The sequence below is a fragment of the Carcharhinus amblyrhynchos genome, chromosome 10 (assembly GCF_965287045.1).
Source record: "Carcharhinus amblyrhynchos chromosome 10, sCarAmb.v2.hapA, whole genome shotgun sequence".
Taxonomy (NCBI): domain Eukaryota; kingdom Metazoa; phylum Chordata; class Chondrichthyes; order Carcharhiniformes; family Carcharhinidae; genus Carcharhinus; species Carcharhinus amblyrhynchos.
Window position 1 is genome coordinate 75060352 of NC_137333.1, and position 23455 is coordinate 75083806.

General features: G+C 38.5%; 1 protein-coding gene across 5 annotated transcripts in view; it reads left to right on the forward strand.

Moving 5' to 3' along the window:
* LOC145349074 (actin-binding protein WASF3-like) overlaps positions 1–23455 on the forward strand; it is a 79492-nt gene that overhangs the window by 34993 nt on the left and 21044 nt on the right. For 4 of the 5 annotated variants that reach the window (XM_080197380.1, XM_080197382.1, XM_080197381.1 and 1 more), the window contains 4 exons: positions 5691–5825; positions 8594–8747; positions 16295–16412; positions 20083–20258. In XM_080197380.1, coding sequence (XP_080053506.1) covers positions 5691–5825; positions 8594–8747; positions 16295–16412; positions 20083–20258 — 583 coding nt within the window. The remainder of the gene's footprint in view (positions 1–5690; positions 5826–8593; positions 8748–16294; positions 16413–20082; positions 20259–23455) is intronic. The other variant, XM_080197384.1, reaches the window with a different exon arrangement.

The following is a 23455-nucleotide window of genomic DNA, read 5'->3' on the forward strand; positions in this document are numbered from 1 at the left end:
AATGATCAGCAGCCGACTCCAGCAGTAAATTTGGATCCTCGAGGATTGGTTACAGGGATCCAGTTGTAAACGTGGAACTGAAAATACAGCAATTACTGAGGAAGACCTCAACCCTAGATTGATGACTTTGCCTTGTTTTGACCTGATACTTCATTTTCAGAGTTGAGTTTTGCTACCAGGGTTTGGAAGTTGACGGATTGACTAAACTTATGACCAGTTGCCTTGGTGTATTCCTGATGTTTTTCTGAAACATGTTGCTTACGTTAATGATGTTTTCTTTTTGTTTCCTCCTTGGGTTACCTAAGGAGTTGAGGGGCGGGGGAAGGAGTGTGGTAAGGTGGCCTCTTTTAAGGGAAAATATCCTGAGGGCCACTTGTTCGGGCCAAGCCCCATGGAGTGTCGAGAGGTGGGAAGCTGTGCCAATCAAGTGAAAGGGTGTGTATCGTGGGTCGGGGAAGATTCTGAATTGGATCTAGGGAGGAGTGTTGTGCAGTCCTGTAGTTATTTTGTGACCCTATTAGTGTAAATGCTTAATTATTCATTGCTAATAAAGCCTTTTGTTACTTGTGCCTCATCAAATCACACTCTCTATCTATGCTGTCCAGCCCCTTCATGATGGCGATGCTCAAAATCATGAGGGGGCCGGACAGTGTAGATAGGAAGAAACTGTTCCCGCTTGTAAGAGGATCAAGACTGAGAGGCCAAATTTAAAGTGATTTGCAAAAGAAGTAAATGTGGTGAAGAAAAACTTTTTCACGATGAGTGGTTCGGGTCTGGAACGCATTTCCTGGAATTGTGGTGGAGGCAGGTTCAATCAAAGCATTCAAATGGGCATTGGATGATTACTTGAATAGGAATGATGTGCAGGCATTTGGAGTAAAAACAGGGGAATGACACCTAAGTCATGATGCTCATCTGGAGAGCTGATGCAGATATGATGGGCCATATAGCCTCTTTCTGCGCCATTACAATTCTGTAACTCTGGAAATGATCCTATTACGAGATTGGAAAATATAAATTTTCCCTATAAACTATATTCAAAATAAATTCTCATCAAAAGTATCTTGCATAGTAAATTATCTTCTTTCTTTAAAAAAAAAAGCAGTTTGATAAATATCCAGCTGTTAATGGTATCAAAGTTATAAGGATGAACATTAACTTAAATGATGTACAAAATAATTATCCCAATTCTTTCAGGACCATAAAAATGGTATTCATAGAATGTAACTGATCACAAACCTAATTGATTCAATTTCTTGAGGGAATCCTGCTTGATTCCCTTCAGTGGTCAGAAAGATATTCGGACCTTTTTGTACACAGCATATTTTAAATCTTAGGAGATTAACCTATTTTAGTCGGGTCTGTGAGAATGATTCAACTGTCTTATGAAATAAATGACTTGATAGGCTGAGCAGTTCTGTATTTTTCTTAAGGTGTACCTGAAATGTAATATTTATGATGTTTCCTCTTTCTAATTTTAAATGTAGAATAATTCTTAAATTGGCACTTATAGCTGACATCGTTAGCTCTCCAGTGTTATTTAAAAATGCTACGTAGACTATGTAGACCTAAAATGCGTTAAGATTGAAATGTTCGAATGTAATAAATGTAGCTTTGAAATTTACTTTATCATGGAGGTGATAGGGAAAATATATTAAAATGAGCCTGTGAAACTTTCAATTAAGCTGTTGTGAATATAGCCAGTGGTCAATCAGACTGACTGGATTGCATTTTCTTATTTTGCTTCTCATCAGATTTCTGCCCCATTTATGCTTGTAAGCAGCTGAGAAAATGAACCAGCAGATTTCTAGCTAGATGTTCCAAAACTACATGCATAAAACCCAGGATCAATCTCTTACTGTACAATCTGAACTGTTAATAGCTGCAAATTTAAAAATGCAACTCTGATACAGTTTTTCTCCTCTGCTGCTGTTCAATCTTGTTAGAGATTATCAATTGAACAAAAATAACAATTGAACAATAATTGGTAAAAAAACAAAAGGAAGGAACTTAATTGAATATTCATGTTTAAAGAAATAGGCTGGGATTTTCCAGTCTCGCTTCAAACTCAATGGATGTTTGCCTTTCTGAATTTTTTCATCCTACCCTCAATAGGAAATTCAGCCACAAAGGCAAAAGTAAGACTTGTTTGGAGCCTAAAGATATTTCAATGCCATAGAAACTAAAGATAATACAGCAAATGCATCTCTAATGTGATTGTCAGACTAGATGGATGATTTAACCAGGACAGAGCTGTCTGTAAGATAACACATTTCCAGTACTATTTTCCCTATTAAGAACATAAGAACATCAGAACATAAGAAATAGGAGCAGGAGTAGGCCATCTAGCCCTTCGAGCCTGCCCCGCCATTCAATAAGATCATGGCTGATCTGTCGTGGCTCAGTTCCACTTTCCCGCCCTCTCCCCATAACCCTTAATCCCCTCTCTTATCAAAAACCCATCAACCCGCGTCTTAAAAATATTTAGCGAGGCAGCCTCCACCACTTCAACGGGCAGAGAATTCCAGAGATTCACCACCCTTTGAGTGAAGAAGTTCCTCCTCAACTCCGTTCTAAACCGCCCCCCCCCCCTTTATCTTGAGGCTGTGCCCCCTAGTCCTACTGTCTTTTTTGAGCGGGAAGAGTCTCTCCACCTCTATCCTATCCATCCCATTCATCATCTTATACGTCTCAATGAGATCTCCCCTCATTCTTCTAAACTCTAACGAGTACAAGCCTAGTTTATTCAGCCTCTCCTCATAGCTCAACCCCCTCAACTCCGGTATCAGCCTAGTAAACCTCCTCTGCACTCCCTCCAAGGCCAAAATATCTTTGCGCAGGTGCGGCGCCCAAAACTGCACACAGTACTCCAGCTGCGGCCTCACCAATGCCCTATACAGCTGCAGCAAGACCTCCCTACTTTTATATTCAATCCCCCTCGCTATGAAGGCCAGCATCCCATTCGCCTTCCTGACCACCTCTGTGTCAAGAAATTGCCAAAATATCCTTGTTAAGTTATCACTAAATTAGTAATGTTTTAAGTAACAATCTAAAGCATGAGCATAGTACTGTGATACAGGGGGGTAACTCAAGTGGCGATATCAAAAGAGAATGCAGAGATGGTAAGGGATAATATTGTTAGGAGATAAATACTGTTCTCTGCATTATAGCCCATGAGTCCTAAATGCTCTCTTGTGCGCCCAGTGCCAGGATTAAGGACATTGGCTCAGGGCTGGGACAAAGATGCAATTGAGAAAGGGTTTCTGCTAAGGAAGTATGAACAGCTAGGTGCTTAATTTTAAGAGCAAAACCGCAGTGGTAATCTCTGCTTTACTACTTGAGCTGTAAGTGAATTGACATTGAGTAAATAAGATCAGAGTATTAAATGCTTGGCTCAGAGATAGTTCTGGGACATATGGGTTTCATTCATGGGGTACTGGCATCTGTATTGGGGAAAGAGGGAGTTGCACTGTTAGGATAGCCTGTACCTGAACTGTGCTGGGACCAGTGTCCTCCAAATAATATAACCAGAACAGTCGGGCGAGCCTTAAATTAAATAAGATGAGGGGAAATGTAACAAGTTAAAGAGAAAGGACAAGCTGTTAGTGTAGGGTAGTGATATAAGTGTGATAACCAAAATGTGACAAGAAGAGACAGAGCATAAGACATTAAGGTGCACCAACAAATACATCAATAAATAACTGGGGCTTTTAAGAAAGGTACTGTAATAACCCCAGGTGATTTCATATAGATTGGACTAATCAAATTGCAAAGGTAGCTTTGAGGGCAAGTTCACGGTTTCTTAATTTGATAAACCAAGCAGTGAACAGAGTATTTCAGATCTTTTAATGTGTAATCGGACTGGATTATTTGATCATCTCCTGGAAAAGAATCTACAAGGGAAGAATGATCCTCGTGGCAGAATTTCACATTCCATTTGAGGGTGCGAAACCTGGTTCTAAAACTAATGTATTAAATGAAAGCAATTACTAAGACGGTTAGCTGAAGTGGGAAAATTGATTAGAAGGTAAAATGCTAGATGAGCAGAAGGAAAAAGATACAAAAGTTCGAGGTCACCTACCAACTGTCTCAAGAACAGCTTCTTCCCTGCTGCTGCCAGACTTTTGAATGGACTTGCCTTGCATTAAGTTGATATTTCTCTACACCCTAGCTATGACTGTAACGATACATTTTGCACTCTCTCTCTCATTTCCTTCTCTAAGAACATTATGCTTTGCCTGTATAGCACGCAAGAAACAATACTTTTCACTGTGTTAATACATGTGGCAATAATGAATCAAATCAAGCAGTGGCAGACATTTGAGATACTTTATAATATTCAACAAAAATATGTTCTGTCGCGGAAAGACCCACCACTTGTTGCTAACTAAAGAAGTTAAGGATAATATCAAATTTAAAAGGAAGGGTGTACGATGCTGTGATCATCTGCAGGAGCCCAGGCTTTTGGAAGCATGTTAAGAACCAACAAAGGATGATGAAAAAATAATGAAGAGAAATTAGAATATAAGAAACTAGCATTCAATATAAATATGGACAGTAAGTGTCTCAATGAATAAAAAGGAAGAGAGTAACTAGAGTAAACATTGGTCCCTGCAAGTATTTAGCAATGACCATGTCTAACAAGAGAGAACCTAACCATCTACTTTTGACATTCAATGGCATTGCCATCTTTGAATCCTTCACTATCAACATCCTGCATGTTACCATTGGCCAGAAACTGAACTAGCATAGCCATGTAAATACCATGGCTGCAAGAGCTGGTCAAACTGGAAATTCTGCAGATAGTAACATAGCTCCTAACACCCAAAGCCTGTCCACTATCTACAAGGCATATGCGAGGAATATGATAGAATACTCGCCACATATCTGGATGAGTGCAACTCCAACAACATTCAAGAAACTGTACACCATCCAGGACAAAGCAGCAGTTTGATTGTTAACCCTTCCATTGCATTTAACATTTAAATCCTCCATCACTGACACACTGCAACAGTGTCTACATCTACAAGATGCACGGCAGCAACTCAATTTAGCGCCTTCAACTGTGCTTTCCAAATCTGTGAACTCTAGAAGGACAAGGGGAGCAGATGCATGGGAACACCATCACCTGAAGTTTCCCCTCAAAGCCACACACCATTTCTGACTTAGAACTAAATCATTATTCCTTCACTGTCATTGGGTCAAAATCCTGAACTGAATTCCTTAACAGCGCTGTGGGTATGTCTACCCTGCGTGGATTATAGTGGTTCAAGAAAGCCGCTCACCACCACCACCTTGAGTGCAATCAGATAAATGCTGGCCTAGCCAGGAAGGCACACATCCTATGAAGGAATTAAAAAAAAAGTTTAAAGGCAGCATATCATTCAAAATGGAATCAAACTCTGATTAAAATCCATATGCTCACTTTAATAGTTGTTTGTATATTTCCTGTTATAAATAAACTAATGATACTTCTACCTGTAATGCAGTGATCATAGATTGCAGTACCTTTCTTTTACTGTTGAAAGCAATAGTAAAATATCAATGAGGATTGTTGGTTTTTCTATTCAAACCATGAACCAAATAATAAAAGTATTTAGCAAGATAATTTTAGATAACGAATACAGTAGTTTTATTTGGCATTATAAATTTGTTTTTTCCTTAAACTTTTTATGTACTAATCTGTTTAGGCAAACATGCAGAGGATATATTTGGTGAACTGTTTAATGAAGCCAACAACTTCCATATCCGAGCTAACTCTCTCCAAGACCGAATTGATCGTTTGGCTGTCAAAGTTACTCAGCTGGACTCCACAGTGGAGGAAGGTAAATAATTCCATGGTTGCGCTGATGCTGTCATAACTTATGTTTCAAGAAGAATTGATGTCAACCCTCTTCTGTTTAATTTACTTAACATTCTTTGTAGTTATCTTAATAGATTTTGAAGTATTACTAAAGGCAGCCCAAGACTCCAGTAGGGGAAGAAAGTAGTAATCTTTTCACTTGAGGCAGCATGGTGACAGAGGTTAGCACTGGTGCCTCACAGTGTCAGGAATCCGGGCACGATTCCAGCCTTGATTCACTCTGTGTGGAGTTTGCATATTCTCCCTGGTTTCCTCTGGGTGCTCCGGTTTCCTCCCGCAGTCCAAAGATGTGCAGGTTAGGTGGATTGGCCCTGCTAAATTGCCCCTTAGTGTCCAGAGGTTTGTAAGTTAGATAGATAGATAGATTAGCCATATGTTGGGTTATGGGGATGGGGTGGAGGGGAGGGCTTGGGTGGAATGCTCTTTCAGAGAGTTGCTGCAGACTCGTTGGGCCAAATGGCCTGTTTCTGCACTTCAGTGATTCTGGGTCATCAGTATGAAAAGAACCATAATCAGGTTCCTGCCCACAACAGGCAGGAACCTGATAATTATTTGAAACACCTATTTTAAGTGTGGTTAGCAGGCTTGAAGCCCAATTCAAAGCCCTTCCACTATTCACCCTACTCCCCAGTGGGAACGCACTGAGTGGATTTTGGCGTTGGTCGTGACCAGTGTGGACCTGGCACAATGGACCCTGAGGGGAATCAAGAGGATAGGCCCAATGCCCATGTGCCTCTCTACTGCCAGATTGCAGAAGGTGGGTGCCCCATTGGTGCAGGGGTTGGGTGTGCTCAGGTGGGGCAGGGGTTGACCTCTGGACATACTTCCTTGACTCCTCTTGGCACCCCAGGGTGTCATTGCCAGAATGTTGTGCCGGGGGGCAGTTGTAAGACTTGCAATTCTGAAGGGGTGGTTTGGAGTGATGGTGATTGCTGGTCGGGCGGGGTGGATTTGTCACCCTTATGCTTGTGTGTCAGCAGGTGGGGGAGGCAGCAGCAGTAGCTTTTTATTTTAGTGGTGGGGGTGAGGATACCCCACTTTGCTCAGTGGTTAAGAGTGCTCTGCTGGTCAGCAGGGTGTCATGATTTCCATTGAGGGGGCTGGGAGGGGGAAGGGACCTCTCAATGAACACAGATATTGGGGCGCCCTTTAAAAAGGCAGCCCCGATCTTTCTCTGAACAGCTGGGCTGGCAGCAGTGTTTCACATTCTGCATTAATTTAAACGGTCAAGATGGGTGAATCCTACCTCCTTAGCTATTGCTAATACCCGTGGGACATGCTTTGGTTTTCCCAATAGAGCCGATTGAAGTGAATTGTGCCTGGTGTCTTTTTTTTTGTAAGAAGTTGTCTTCTACCTGGGAATAGAAAGTTACTTCCATTCAAACCTTTTTAAAATCGATTCTTAAAAAAAAACACATTTTAATGTTTTATGTACCGATTATAGATACAATAAAGCTTAGTAATCTAACCTAGCTTTACATTTTCTGAAATAGACTGAAAACAAGTTATGATCCTCTTGTGTGCACACATTGCCTAAAGGCAGTGCTTCATTGTGAACACTTTTTTGAGTCCCTGAGGATGATATTTGAATGACTGACATTTAAATATTCTCCCATTTACAGATCTTGGGATCTTGTTCCCAGCTAGATTTCACTGGCATGATGTAGAAAATGCATTTGGCTAGTCTTTGAGACTGAAAATTATGTATAGCCCTTCAATTCTTTTTTTTAATGTCATAATGAAGCTCCTGTCTCTCTTTTAAAATATTGGGAGTAACTGTAATCATGCAGATATCGTTCAGATGTTCTCTCCCCTATTGGTTTCTGCTGCTCACAATCGGGGCGTTAATAAAATGAGAAATCAACTTCTGTCACCTTTTCTTTTTCTGTGAGCCTTGCGTGTTCTTCTTTTGCTCACTTCTGACATGTTGAATCAGGCTGGGAATTCAAAACTCTGAAATTATCTTGCTTTTCATCTTATTACCTTCTTATAAAGATGTGGACTTAAGAGTATATAAAGGATGAAATAGCATGGGAAATTGGGAGGCCTTGACTGTAGGATGATCATAATGCTGGGAGTGTAGGAGATGGTTTCTGGTAGTCACATAATCAATGGTTAGTGTTGACTCCCACTTTTCACAGCCAGTTATCACTTTATCTAATTCTGCTTTAAGATTGATGCTCCTGAATCAACACGGAGGTACATGAAATCAATCTCCTTGTTTAAAATTCTCCTGAAAACCTGCCTGATGATTTATTGCAACAAGTGCAATGGAGCTGGTTATCAGTCATTGCGTATAATACACAGACAATCCAATACTGTCCCTTTTACATCAGCACACGAGTAATTCTTACCCTTGTCATTGGCTAGATGCAGAACTCAAGTCAACCAAATATGCAGCGTGAAGCAGGTGGCATAGAAGCCAAGGGCTAGAGATAATCGTATATTGTTTTCTGTTTTCGGGGGCTATCCAATTTTGTCCTATCAGTCCTTTTATGGAAACTTGCTTCTTTGTTACAGGGAAAGGTAGCGGGGAATGAAGGCAAAAATTAAAAGCATGAACCAAAAAATATGTTGACTTTTTTCAGTCTTTATTCCTTGTAATCAATATATGTTTTTTACAGATATTTAAAATTAAAAATATATTTTAATGTCAGTGATTAGTGTATTGCACTAGTTGTAATCTTGGATATTGAAAACAAATCTTTAATATGAACCGTTGTTGTGCAGTTTCTTTACAGGATATTAACATGAGGAAAGCTTTCAAGAGTTCTACAATACAAGACCAACAGGTCGTTTCAAAGAGTTCAACTCCAAATCCAGTGCTGGAAATGTATACTCAGAGTGATAAACCACCTCCGCTGGATATTCTTTCATCATACAGGTATGAATGCAATATTAAAGACCTGATATTTTGCTTTTGTAGATTGGCCAGATACTTGTGGTTAAGTGGGACTTATACCAACAGAAAGCTGAGCCTCTGACCACAGCTGATTCCTAGCCTCAACCATTTATAATTTTGTCATGAATCCTCCAAGGTATTCCATTTGTTGGTCGTCTCAGTGTCACCAGTGGAAATGAAATAATTTTTTGAACATTTAAAGAGTAAATTGGTAGGGGGAGAGAAGGGAGGTGTAAACCTGCCTTCGGTTGTAGTTCCTAACCAAATTTTCCTTAATTATGTCAGAGAGCAGAACTTAAATTGAAAACCTTAGTCATGATTTCACATGAATTGTAGAAGTAAAACTAAAATACAAGTGTTAGTAATCTGAAATATAACATAAAATGCCGAACATAAGAGCTAGGAGTAAGCCATCTCACCCCTTGAGCCTGCACCGCCATTCAATTAGATCATGGCTGATCTTTTCATGGACTCAGCTCAATTTACCGGCCCACTCACCACAACCCTTAATTCCTTTACTGTTCAAAAATGTATCTATCCTTGCTTTAAAAACATTCAATGCCTCAACTGCTTCATTGGGCAAGGAATTCCACAGATTCATAACCCTTTGGGTGAAGAAGTTCCAAGTCAAATCGGTTCTAAATCTGCTCCCCTTACTTTGAGGCCGTGCCCCCTGCCAACAAACACCTCCCTGTTTCTGTTCCCATCATAATCTTATATGCTTCTATGAGATCTCCCCTCATTCTTCTGAAATCCAATGAGTGAATCCTAGTGAATCTCCTCTGCATTACCCCATCCACCTGGATGGGGTAAAGAGACCAATACTTTACTTGGTAAAGTACTTGAGGTATGGCCTCACAAGCACCTTCTGCAACATAATCTCCCTGCTCTTAAACTCCATCCCTCTAGCAATGAAGGACAAATTCCACTTGCTTGAAATTCCTTTTTCAGGTGCATAATAGGTTACCCTGTGTTTATACTGTAATGCTCATATTACAAAGAATGAAAAAAACTAAAATAGGCTAACTTCAACATGCTTTTGTCATGTTGATAAAGTGTTATGCTTGAAATATTAATCCCCCTGTCTCCAAGTTGCTGCTGATTGACCCTGCTGTCCATCTTCACCATTTCCGTTTTGATATTGCATCTGTCAGTTCTGCAATCCAAGTCCAATTTACCATGGAGATCATAATCAGTAGAAATCTGGTACAGTTTTACAAGTCTCAATGTTAACAGCTGGTGTTCAGATTAGATATAGGTCATCCTAGTTCATGATTTTGAGGTTTTTTGCCTCCCAGCATTTTCTCCAGAGATTGAAGTTGTGCCTCTTTTTAATAGACAAGAATTTTACAACATACCAGAGTGACTTCCTCTAATTTGTATGATTCTGTTTTGACTTTATAATGCAGTATTTGTAGATTATTACTTTGCAGTGTTCCTACATGTTATCAACACATTATTTTTAACTCTTGGCTATTTCAATATATTATGGAGGTTATATCGCTTTTTTCTGCCAATGTGTCCTAATTTACATTTGTCTGTTTTATCTGCCAGTGATCTATTTGTGAACATTTTGTCTATTTCCATGTGTAAATTTCTTGACTCTATAGATTCAGCTGTTCTCCCAAGTATGATATCTGCAAATTTGATGATTGCAGATCAAATCTAAATGAATTATGTAAATGAGAAAAGTATATGTGCCTCCATAGATCCCTCAGAACACTGCTCAGCACTTAGTCCCACCCCACTATAATTTCACCAATAAATACCTAAATTTTGCCTTGTAACCCTGACACTTGAAATGTAATTAGCAGCTTTTTTGCATGAAACTTCTTCAGTGGATTTTTGGAAGCCCGAGTACAGAGTGGTGGTCTCCAAATAGTTGATTGTGATTGATTGTGGTTGATTGTCTTTGGCTGTCAAAATGCTGGTGAAAATGTGTGGGACTCAAACTTGTTGTGATAATTGATGAATCAGTTCATTGGCTGTTGAACCGCTGCCAAAAATGTGCGAGACCCGGGCTTCTCGTGATGACAAGCGAATGATCTTATTGACTGCCAAATGACAGGTGGCAAAATGTAGACTAAGCTGGTTGAAGACAAAATCATCAGAGAAGAGACAGGGATTTCCATGAGGGCAAAAACCTATCAATTCCACCAGGGATGGAAAAGTGAATTTCTTTTTCTGAATGTCAAAGGCAGGATCATTGTCAACAGTGTGTAGCATTGAGTATGGGGTGGTGTGATGGCACAGTGATTAGCACTGCTGCCTCACATTGCCAGGGACCTGTGTTTGATTTCTGGCTTAGGTTACTGTCTGTGCAGTCATCACATTTTACTTGTGTCTGTGTGGATTCCCTCTGGTTTCCTCCCGCGGTCCAAAGACTTGCTGGTTGGGTGCGTTGGCCATGCTAAATTCTCCCTTAGTGTACCCGAACAGATGCCGGAGTGTGACAATTAAAGGATTTTTCACAGTAACTTCATTGCAGTATTAATGGAAGCCTGCTCATGACTCTAATAAATAAACTTTAAAACCTTAAACTTTAAAAGAGATCATTTGGAATGGCATCCCAAGACAATACATGCAAAGTTTCAAGAAAATTTCCATTCAAACAGTTCCTTTCAGACAAAACCTGTGGCCAAAGGCCTGGCTGACAAGGTGTCTTTTTGCATTAGTCATCTGCTGGCAAAGGAGTTGTTGATAATTGCTGCTATACCTTGTTCAAAGACTTTTAAAAACAAAGATGGAATTATGACATCTATCAAGACATGCCACTTGATCCTTTTAATAGCAGCCAGAAGAGTGGAGTTGTCGTCTGAATACATGTCTCAACAAATACGCCAAGATTTATCTGGCTTGGAGTGTTTCTCACTGCGGTATAAGTCAATAGACATGGCGGATGCAGCCCAGCTGATTGTTGTTCCATCTTTGCCATGTGAATGAAAACAGGAAGACTTCCTCACTCTGTTGCCACTCAGAGGATGAAAGGTACATAACCGAGGAAAAAACATTTTGATCAAGAAACTGGTTTCAATTGCAACTGATGGTACACTGTCAATGCAACCTGTGTTGCACTTTGCAGAAATGATCCTGAATTCTCTTCCTTTGTCAATCCTATCCACCAACAAATCCTAGTGAGCTGTTAGGCTATTGACTTTCCTAATGTAATGACAGTTGTTGTGAAAATTGTCAACTTGATTCATGCCAGAGCTCTGCAACATCATTTCTTCAAATTGTTTCTCGATGAGCTTGATGCCACCTCTATTGAGATAATCCTCCATGCAGATGTAAGGTGGTTAAGTCAAGGAAAAGTTGTCCAGAGATTTTAGATCTGCTCCCCGAAATTGTCACTTTTCTTAAATTAAGGAATGAGGTGTACAACCAGTGTGTGGTTGTCTTTGGCTGCCAAAATGCTGGTAAAAATGTGTGGGACTCAAACTTGTTGTGATGATTAACATGCAAAATTGAATGAGCTGAATCATGACTGCAGGGGAGGGACAGACTTGTCATGCATGATTGGTGCAGTGAATGTTGTGACGTTAGTGTATCTTAAAGTTTTTTTTAAAATCATGATTTAATATATTAAAACAAGTCTTATCATGTTCAGCCTCTTGATGTTAGCTAGAAACTTTGTTTCTCAGACAGCGAAATCTAGGAATAAGCTTCTGCTTCTTAACTAAATTCAAACTATTTTGAATAATTCAGTTCATTGATCTCAATACTGTGGTTATCAACCTGAAACGTTAATTCTTTTTTTCCACAGATGCTGCCAGAACTGCTGAATATTTCCAGCATTTTGTGTTTTTATCTTAATACTATGATTGTGTTCCTGTTATCTAAATTGCCAATTAAAAGGGGAAGATATGTCTTAAGAGCTTTAGAAAAATTAATAGACGTGTGATTCAGTTGCACTATTTGGCATCAGTAATGACTTATCTGAGAGATGGTCAGTTGCAAGCCACTGAAAAGTAGCTGTTAGCAACAAAGTACTCTGCATCTCTAGGTGATAGCCAAGGCACAGTTGTAATAGCAATTCTACTGGTGAATGGAGAATGCTGCCAGTAGCGCTGTGTTCTCATCAATGGGAGTCGCTTGGTATCTCCACTTCACGAACAGTAATCCAGCCGACGGGATCATGCACCCATTTATAAAACCCACTCGATTTTCATTCCATAGATTTCAGTAGAATAAAGACTCTCTGGAAAGAGCAGAATACTGAGACTAATTGGGTAACTGTTTCAAAGAGTCAACAGAGGCATTATGGTTCAAGTAGCCTCTTTCCATGCTGTCAGATTTTATGGAGCAAAAATCAGATGGATTGAATAATGAGCAGTTAATTTCTTTCTCAATATTACAGCCCAGGCAGAATTTTTTTTTTTTGCCTTACATACTGCAGTAAAAAAAAAACTTAATATGACATGTTAGAAACAAAGATTTAATAAAGAGCTCCAAGATTTGTTAAAATTTACATTGCATTAGTTGATAAATTACATCCCGATTTTATGGATACAAAGTAAATTTGCAATTTAAAAAATTGCTGATCAGAGAAACGAGGCCAAAACTAAATAATTTAAGTTACTTTAAGCACTTCAGAATTAGCAAGTCTGCTCTGGCTTTTCTGGGCATTTGACCTTTAGTTAGGCTTTGACAGTTTGATAGCTGGTCAGTGGGACATTTGCTTTTTCTCTGGACTTGTGTTTGTCAAAACAAAAGAGGACATTGATTTACACACACAATTGGGGTGGAATCTTCCCAAAAAATTTTGATGTCATAAATGTCTGAAGGCCTTTGGTTGAGCTTGGCACTGCAATCTTCCCTACAGCTGGGAGCTTTGGTGGGGGGGAGCCCAATATGCCAGGGGAAGCCGGCTTCAGAATGCTCAGGCGCCATTACGCAGGATGCCTTGATCTCTAACTGGGAGACCACCTGCTAAACCACAGACATCAGACCTCTACCCACATCATAAGTGGCATTGCTACTCTCCACATCAACACGGGTCATTTGGCATTGGGGCATCAGAGACCTCTCAAGTCCTGTGGTAGACCCCAGACATGCCACTGCCCTCCCAGACCCACTCTGTGGCCCCACCCCTCGATGCTCCCCAATATGACCCCCCCCTGCCTTGCAGAGTTCCCCCTTGCAAGACTCCCACCACCCTCCCAGGCATTATAGTGCCCAACTGGGCACTGCCAGGATTCTAGATGTGCACTGCCCATCCTTGCTTCAGATTCCCCCCGCCTCCGTCGTGGTCATGGTGCCTGGTGCCTGCGACTGCAGAACAGTAGTGAGCCTTATTGCGTGGGAGCAGGTAAGTCCTTTTAACTTAATTGTCAGTTCTATGTAAATTAATCTTCACACTGACCAGCTAAATCCATAATGTCAGCAAAACAGGGCCGTGAATCAGTTTTTAAGCTCCCATGCAATCTTCCCAGTCTGCCACGCAGATCGACCGGCGCAGCAAGTGGGTAAAATCGTACCCTTGGAATCTTACTAAAAAACAATCTGAACTTAATATTATTTAGCCTGGCAGTTTATTTTTGAATATTTGACTACTTTGTGCCACTAATTGAATTTCATCGATCAACAGGTTTTTTTAAGAAGAATTTAGTGTTTCTAGAAACTGCATTTTGGTCACCAAATGTAGAATTAATCTTCAGTTCGTGAAACAACATTAAATATTGTGCCACAACGTTCATTAATTCTGCTGCCAACAGTAAAATCACCTAATTATTTCAGATTTTAGTGATTTTAAAAAAAAACACATCCATGAAGATAAATGGAATATAACATGAATGTGAAAAAATTAACTGTTCAGCTCCTATAAATAAAAAAATTAGTCATGATTTGTTCATGAAGACATGGCTCTTTCTAACTGAGAAAATATTAAAAAGTGGAAGTGCCCTTTTATTGGGAATTATTGAATTACATCGCATATATTAATTCTTAATAAAATAAATGAAAATCAGTTCATGTCATGTATAAATTCTGGTTCAGCATTTTATTTAATCTTCCATGCTCATCTCACCTACTTCTGTCCACCTTTAGCAGCAATGTTTTCCAGCCTGTTTGTCTATAAACAATACATCCTAAAACCTAATAAATGGATTTCAATGAAACTTGGTACACAGGATATGCCCAAGAAGGGATTGATTAATTTTTGACAAAGATGTGGATTCCAATACTGATTCTAGTGCTGAATTTCTCTTTGGCTAGCAGCCCAAGTGGTACATACATTGCCAGAATTGAGTACTGTGTGTTGCTGGCTCTGCAGCAAGCCTCAAGTGCCAATGGCAACCATGTTATAGTATGGGCAGCATAATATTTGTGTCAATTAACTTGGTAAAAAACTCAGTTGGCTGCTAATTTAGTTATTTAAAAATGATGATCTGCCAGTTTAGGTGCCTGCCCACCTACTCTTCTGTGCAAACTAGGTCAGGAGTACATGTGAAGACATTGGGCTAGGCACCCATCTTGCCTTGCAGAGCCCCCATTGTAAGCACACCGTGTTTGGGGAGACGAGGTGTAAAAATCCATTCCCTTGAATTTTTTTTAGAAGACCCATTAATATTTGGTGATGGGGCAAATTGACTTTTCCTTTAGAATGCAGTGGATTATTTATTTAGAATATTGCATATTGTTGTGAATTGTCTCAGTTGCAATGCTAACATTTGTCACACATGTCAAAATATTAGCAGAGTTTTCAGAGCAGGTTATTGGACATGAATTGGCCTAAAATCCCCCTCAGTGAGATGGAATTCTTAAAAATAATAATAAACTTTTTTTTTCAGCTTTGTACTTAAGAGCATTAACCAACCAGGGAAATCCCTCAAATGAGAGCTGAATAATTGTCATACACTCAGTTAACACATGGTAGAAGTTTGTGCTGTACTGAATGACCTTTTCACTTGTTAGTTATTATGTTTGTTATTTATTTATTAATCACTTTGTCCCGTGGAAATTAACTTTTTGAGATGAAGGAACAAAGGCTGGGATTTTCTGTTCCTGACACTAGCAGCATTCATTGCAGGCAGGATAAGAAAATTTAGAAACATATTGACTTTTAATGGTCCTCCCAATTTTCTCACCCTGCCTGCCGCAATACCTGCTGGCATCTGGATCCTGCCCAAAAATTATTAGTCATGGAATAGATTACTGGCGAATAGAATTTTCAATGTATAATAAATCCTTTATTTTGTCAGAGAACTAGTAAGAAATATACATTTTCATATTGTGTAATGGGAAAAATGACTGAGACTTTAAACCTGTCTGAAGTTCGCTAAATTATGATTGACAATTATCACAAATGAAAATGAAAATCAGGTTTTCTGTTTATAATCAAGTACAGTGAAATCATACCATTACGATCATTTTTGTGGCTGTTACCAAGTGATCATCTTACAGATAACTTAATGTTGGCAGAGAATTATCACAACAGCTATTTTAAGCTGTTACTGTAGGTCTTTGGGACAGAGCTCCGTCTTACCCTGACATTTATGAAGTACTGAAATGATTGCATTTTCCTATTGCAGAGATGATAAAAAAGATGGACTTAAGTTTTATACGGATCCATCTTACTTTTTTGATTTGTGGAAAGAGAAGATGCTGCAGGATACTGAGGATAAGAGGAAAGAGAAAAGAAGACAAAAGGTACAGAGTCTTAGAGAATGGTTAATAGTTATATCTTTAAATTATGCAATGTCTTACTATGTTAATGCATGCCAAAGTAATTTGACTGAAGTCTTTGGAAATTATTTAACAAAGATTTAACTTTCTACAGGGCTAAAAATATAGATGTATTTGTTAACCAACAATAACACAAACTGAGAACTAAACTATTATCAAAAATAATGCTACAAGTGCATCTATTAAAATCTGATGGCTTAGCTTTTAATTTTAGTGTTATATGCACATTAACATACATGTAGCCAGGATTTCAAATAAGATTTAAAAGTAATGTTTTCGATTACACATGCGAGAAGATGCTTTTAGTCTTTTTGATTCTTGATTGAACATTTGAACAAACATGTTTCAACACATCATCCAATTGTCATGATTCAACAAATGTGTCATTGAAGCCAAACTGTAGCTGTTGGGCAAGGTGTAGCAGGAAGAGATCAAAACCAGATGAGGTACTATCCATTTAGGATGGGTCAGGAAAAATCTATTTTTTTGCTACTGGAAGCTGGCTACATAGCAGCAGAGGCCAGGAAATGGGCTGATCATTCTTCTGGTGAGGGGAATAGTATGTGGCCAAAGGAAAACCTAAGAGAGAGTAAAATGTGATTCATAAAACAGAACTGTTTGCTATAACTTGTGTTTTTAAGACTCCACTCCTTTCCTCAGACTTCACTTCTGTAGGAAGAGGTTATTCCAAAAAAATTCATTATCACAGATGAGTACTGAACTGGTACTGAATGTTTACATCAGCTAAATAATTGGCATGTGGGCTAATCCAGATACTGCCATCTATAATTTCAATAAAATTGATTTAGTAGCTAGTCTCAAAGCTGAAGTCAGTGTTATGGCTCTCAGCTATGTCTGGAAACCCAAAGTACGGAATACTTGTGTAATGATGGAGATACAAAATTCTTTTAGATAGGATTTACCTTTTAATACTTTTCACAGTGCTGACCTCATTCAAACAGGCTGTTAGTGTGCTTTCACTCAGTTAAAAACTAACAATGATGGCTGAGGCTTTGACTCTTGTTCATTTTAATGACTGGAAAATTGTGAGCTTTTGAGAAATTGAGCACAAAGCTATGATCCTATCTAACCATGAGACTACAGTATGAGTGTGAATGTATATTTGTGAATGTGATTGTATATTTTTTTAGTAGCACATGGGTCTCAATTTTAGCCTATCCCCTCACTCAGTTACAATGGTTTAAATAAGATTTAACCAAGCTAACTTTCCAGCCTGGGACAGCACAAATTGTCCGACGTTCAAGTTGGCTGAGACTCCCATTATAAGCAGGTGAAGACCACTTTTAAATACAATATCGCCCAACAGCAAGGTTTGTAAGCACTGTCCCTTGATACTAACAAAGTCAGGAGGAGTCATACAATATATGGAGCCTGACAGCAGAACCATAGGAGACAGCTAACTGGCTAGAAGGGCATAAAAGTTTTTAAACGGTTCTGTAAGAATTCCTTGTGGACCAGGAAGAGCAGAAATGTTCCTTTCAGGTCCCAAAATATTTCTTTGGTTCTTTCAGCTCTAATTTTCAGCCCAATTCCTTCCTTCCTTCCTTCCACTTCCAGTTACTGATCCCATAGGTCCCTAGTTGTCTTGTGCTGCAAAGTGCTTGCTCACTTCCCATCTAACTAGTTCAGACTGGACTCTGGGAACATTTATCTAAATCTTACTCCCTGTCATAAAGGTCAGAAGAACTTCCATACCTCCATACCACTTAAGCACTTGTGTGTGCAATATAATGGGGCAAATCAGCATGCAGATGGGAAGGAAGGGAGAATGTAGTATAATTATTTCTAACTGTGTGATATCCTAATGAGAGACAGTATACATAATTGCAGGAAGTGATCCAATGTCTTATGCTCTTTGCTCTCTTCTGCGAGGAAGCCCACAGTGAGAGAGATTCCAATAAAATTAATGCTTTCCTTACCTCAGTGGACTCTAAATATTTTGTGTTTGCACAATAAAGCTAAGAATATTATGAAGTGCACTATTTTCATTACATTTTAAAACTTCAGCCATGATTTCAGTAATTGGGATTTTGAGAGAGAAGATAGAACAGTACCACTTATTCCTAGAAGTGTTAAAACAGCTATTTATCGTCTTGTATTGTGAGAAATAGATTAACTACCTCCCAAAAATATGTTACCTAGTGCTAATTTTCAAGTTCTTATCTGCTTCAAGATTTTGTTAATTAGTCTTGTCTTTGATCTCTTTCCCCATCCCCAAGAAGTGCTCATTTTTAATTTGTCTGTCCCAAAGTTTTGTTAATTATTCTTGTTTTCAATCCCGTTCCCCATTCCCAAGAATAGCCAACTTATAATAACTGAGATATTAATTTTTTTGTACTTCCATCTTTGTTTATTAATAACAACTTACTATCTCCATAATTATAACATTTTGTAAAATTTTAAACAAGCTGTGTTGTCTACCGCTTGATATAGAGTTCTTTTTGGAATTTGTTGTACTTGTGTGTTTTGTTAACGTACATTTAAGGAACAATCTCATATCATTAACATAAATGTGTAATTTTGCATTTTAACCAAATTGAACAAATTACTTGCTGTCACAATTCTGAAAGCAGCTATGAAATGAATCATCTGTGTATTAGATCATGAATTTGTAACTGTCATGTTCTTTAGTATTAACTTTCACCACAGTTATAGTGAACTTTTATCATTCTTGCCACATCAAAGTTAGATTTTCCACCTATTTCATCAATAAGTGGAATATCAAACATTTGGCTTCCTTTGTTTTAAGTGAACTGACCGTAATCTCTAAGTTTAAATGTCTGTGAGTACTGATTAAGGATACAATTAAGAATTTACTATCATTTAACCAAACATACGCATTTTGCTAGACATGTGATTAAAAATATTAATTGTTTCAAGTTAAAATCACGATATGACTGCTGACGTCATTAGTAGATGTACATTTGTACAGGACAACCATGAATGCCATTTTACTGGAGGCATTATTCTATTTAAAATTTGATTTAATCCAGGACTAAAATAGCAGACAGAGGTGTATCATACAAATGTAATGTTTCATCTATTAATGTCGCCAACAGTAATTTCAAGGTTCACATCTTAACATTAAATTTGTGTGATGCTTGAAAGGAACAATAGTATGGCCGAATAAAAGCAAGAAGGAAATCTGTAACTGACTTTGTAAGCGAATATCAATGATAAATAGCACAAATTGCATGAGTAGAATGGAGTTGAAACATAATTGCATCAATTTGTTCTTTTTTGGATGGGTGCTTCTTGCATTTTGACAGTTTAGTTTTTCATAATCTTTAACAACATTAAGTAGAAATTTTACTCAAATTCATTGTATCCAATGGAATTCCATTTAATTCCTTAATAGAAGAGAAAATTATATGAAATGATTAAGTGTTCACAAATATTATTGTCTTGAACATTGCATTGGATCCAAAAGTCATTAAAAATCTATATTAGTAATCAAAACCTTGCAGGGTGAAAAATGAAAAACCACACTGCTTTTGGTACAATTTGCAAGATTCTTTCTTTGAAGCGTCACACTTTCTTTCTGTTGCACTAACAAAATTTACCCACTTTGTCTCGTCATTCTATCTCTTGGCATGCTTTCTTCATACCTTAGGAGCAGAAGCGTGTAGATGGCACAACTCGTGAGGTGAAAAAAGTTAGAAAGGCCAAGAACAGGCGGCAAGAATGGAATATGATGGCATATGACAAAGAACTTAGACCTGACAACAGGTTATCTCAAAATCTATTCCATGGAGCATCTTCAGAGGGATCAGTGTCCCCAGACAATAGGTCTGTGCATATCAAAACAACCTGGTCAATAATCTTTTGGAAGAGTAACTATGTTTCCATAATTCTTTATCTTCAGTAAGAGTGGCAAACTATAATTACATTTACTTTTTGAACATTGTAATTAAGAAAGGTATTTTGTTGCTAAAGAGATTTTGTTATTTTAAAAAAGAATCAATCTGAATGTAAATATAAAACAACTTTTTAAAGCTGACGGCCATTTCGAAACAATTGCACTAAAAACTTAAACTCTTCATCTCTGAATTGTGATATTTAACTGAAGTATTTGCAGTTCTGGGATAAATTGATTTTATTGTGCTTGTTAAGACAATTATATTGAAGTTGCACAACAGGATGGTTTCAATCTCAGGCACATTAGGCAGTATTTTCATTCTTGAGTCCCTGGTATGAAATGTTGGTTCGGAACACACAAATGTCATCACTGGTATCCATTGGGTGATTTTGGAGGAAGCAGCTAATTAAATGACAGCTCTGGGAGCCCCATCCAGTTAAGGATAGTGGATCTGGAAGTGAAAGGGATGATGAAGCCTCTGGCTCCAATGTCTTATCTGACCTGCGATTTTAAAACAAAATCCCACTGCATAAAGAAGTTGGTTCCTTTTACCAATTACCTGAAATCTGTGTCCTCTGGCTTTTGACCTTTCTGGCCAAAGGGAATAATTTCTCTCATTTCTGTCTATTTGTTCTGTTTAGACTCTTCATGAATTTGAAAATCTCTATCAGATCACCTCTGAACTTTCTCTGCTGTGAGGATAACAACCCCAACTTCTACAAACTAGAACCATTCCTATTTCTTTTCTGCACTATCCCAAAAACATTCATATCCTTCCAAAAGCACTGTGCGCAGAATTGTACACAATACTTTAGTTGAGGCTAACCATGCTTTATAAAGGTTCAATATAACTTTGTTTTTATACTCTATGCCTTTATTTTTAAAGCTCAGAATGCTGATGCCTTTTTAATTCTTTCAGTCTTCCCTGTCACCTTCTACAATTGGTGCATGCATGCCCCAAGTCTTGCTGTTCCTTCAGCCCCTTTAAAATTGTACCCTTTATTTTGTACTGCTTCCCCCTTATTCTTCCTGCTAAAATGTATAATTTCACACTTCTCTGCATTAAATCGCACATGCCATATGTTTGCCTGTTCCATATTCTCTTGAAGTCCATTGCTATTGTCCTCATAGTTCACCATGTACTTCCAAGTTTGGGGTCATCTGCAAATTTTGAAATTGTGTTTTGTGCTTCTAAGTTACTAATGTAAATCTAGAAGACCAATAGTCCCAGAATCAACTTCTGGGGCATCCAACTGTATAGCCTCCTCCAGTCCAAAATACAGTCTTTCACCACTACTTTCTATTCCCTCATTCAGCCAACCTCTAAACCATGCTGCCACTGGTCCTTTTTATTCCATTGACTTCAACTTTTCTTACAAACCTATTAATATGGCTCTTTATCAAATGTTTTTTGAAGCTCTTATACCCACCCGCATCAAAAACAGTCATATTGGTTAAACATTATTTGCCTTGACAAATCTTTGCTGGCTTAGTGACTGTTCATTTATTTTGCCGTGAATTTATATGCTTTTCTACCTCTGAGTGTTAAAAACTGACCACTAATTGCAGGGTTTATTCTTGCATCTTTTTTAAAACAAGGCTGTACCATTTGCAATTTCCCAACCTTCTGGAAGCATTCCTGGATCCATGGAAAATTGGAAGTTTGTGGAGGGTACCTCTTGTAATTTCCACCCTTGCTTCTCGGCATTCTTGAATGTATCCAGTCTGGTCCTGGTGACTTATCAACTTTACATCTAATCTTTCTAGTACCTAAACTTTTTTTATCAATTTTTAGGCTACCCAGTGTCTCAACTACCTCATGTCTCACTTTAATTTTGGAAGCATTCTCTTCCTCCATCAGATGGATGCAAAATAGTCATTTTGCATCTTAGTTATGCCCTCCTCTTCATTTATAGGTTTCCTTATTGGCCCTACCCTTCCTTTTTCTAACCTTTTACCATTCGTACACTTCTCAAAGATTTTATATCGTCTTTGTCAGTTGCAGTCTCTTATATTCTCTTTGCACTTTTTTCCTTTCTCATCTCCCCTCTGAATTTTCTATATTTAGCCTTGTTCTCACTTGTATTAACTGCCTGATGTATGTAATAGGCACCTTTTTCTGTTTCATTTTACTTCCTATTACTTTGATCACCCTGGAAACTGTGGCTTCTGGGTACTCTGTCTCTCTCCCTCTTGGGACCATACCTTGACTGTACCCAAACCTTCTCTTAAAATGCAACTTATTGTTTGATTACAGTTTTATTGTAAACCTTTATAATACAATGATCATTGCCACCTAAAATCTGCTACTGATGAACATTCTTGATTGACCGCATTCCCCACAACCTGATCTGGTAATGCCTTCCCCCCAGTTGTGCCCCTTCTCTACCTTTTTATGACTTTCCTGCTCTACATTAGAATAAGTAAAATCACTACCTATTGTTCTAGCACATCCCTAATTTTCCTGCAAATTTAATCCTCCATATCATTCCCAATAATTGTTGGCCTATAGAATGCAGCTGTTAATGTAATGACACCTCAGTTGCTTCTGTGACCAAATAATAACCAAACCTCTGACCATTGTAGAATATTCTCTTTCTCCAGCACTGCAGTGCTTCTCAGAAGGGGACTTTAATTCAATGTCTCAGAATCCCTACAGTGCAAAAGAAGGCCATTTGGCTCATCCAGTGTGCACCAACCACAATCCCACCCAGGCCCCAGCTCTACATATTTACCCTGCCAACTCCCTGATACTAAGGAGCAATTTGGCATGGCCAATCAGCCTAACCCGCACATCTTTCGACTATGGGAGCAGGCCGGAGCACCTGGAGGAAGCCATGCAGACACAGGGAGAATGTGCAAACTCCAAGTCTCATGAATACAGTATTCTGTCAAAGACTTGCTGGCATTTCAAGGCTCAAGTTTCAGTTTGTTTCAGTCAACAGTACTTTAGCCAATGAGTCAGAGGCTCATCTGACAACTCAATGAAATACTGAGCAATGCAGTGTTATCAGCAATACTGTATTTATAAGACTGCAAGTAACTAATGATCTCTTTAAGCAAGGGTGTTATTCCTTCCCCTTTCTTTCCTTTCCAAACACCTTTGCTGGAATGTTACGGCCGTTCA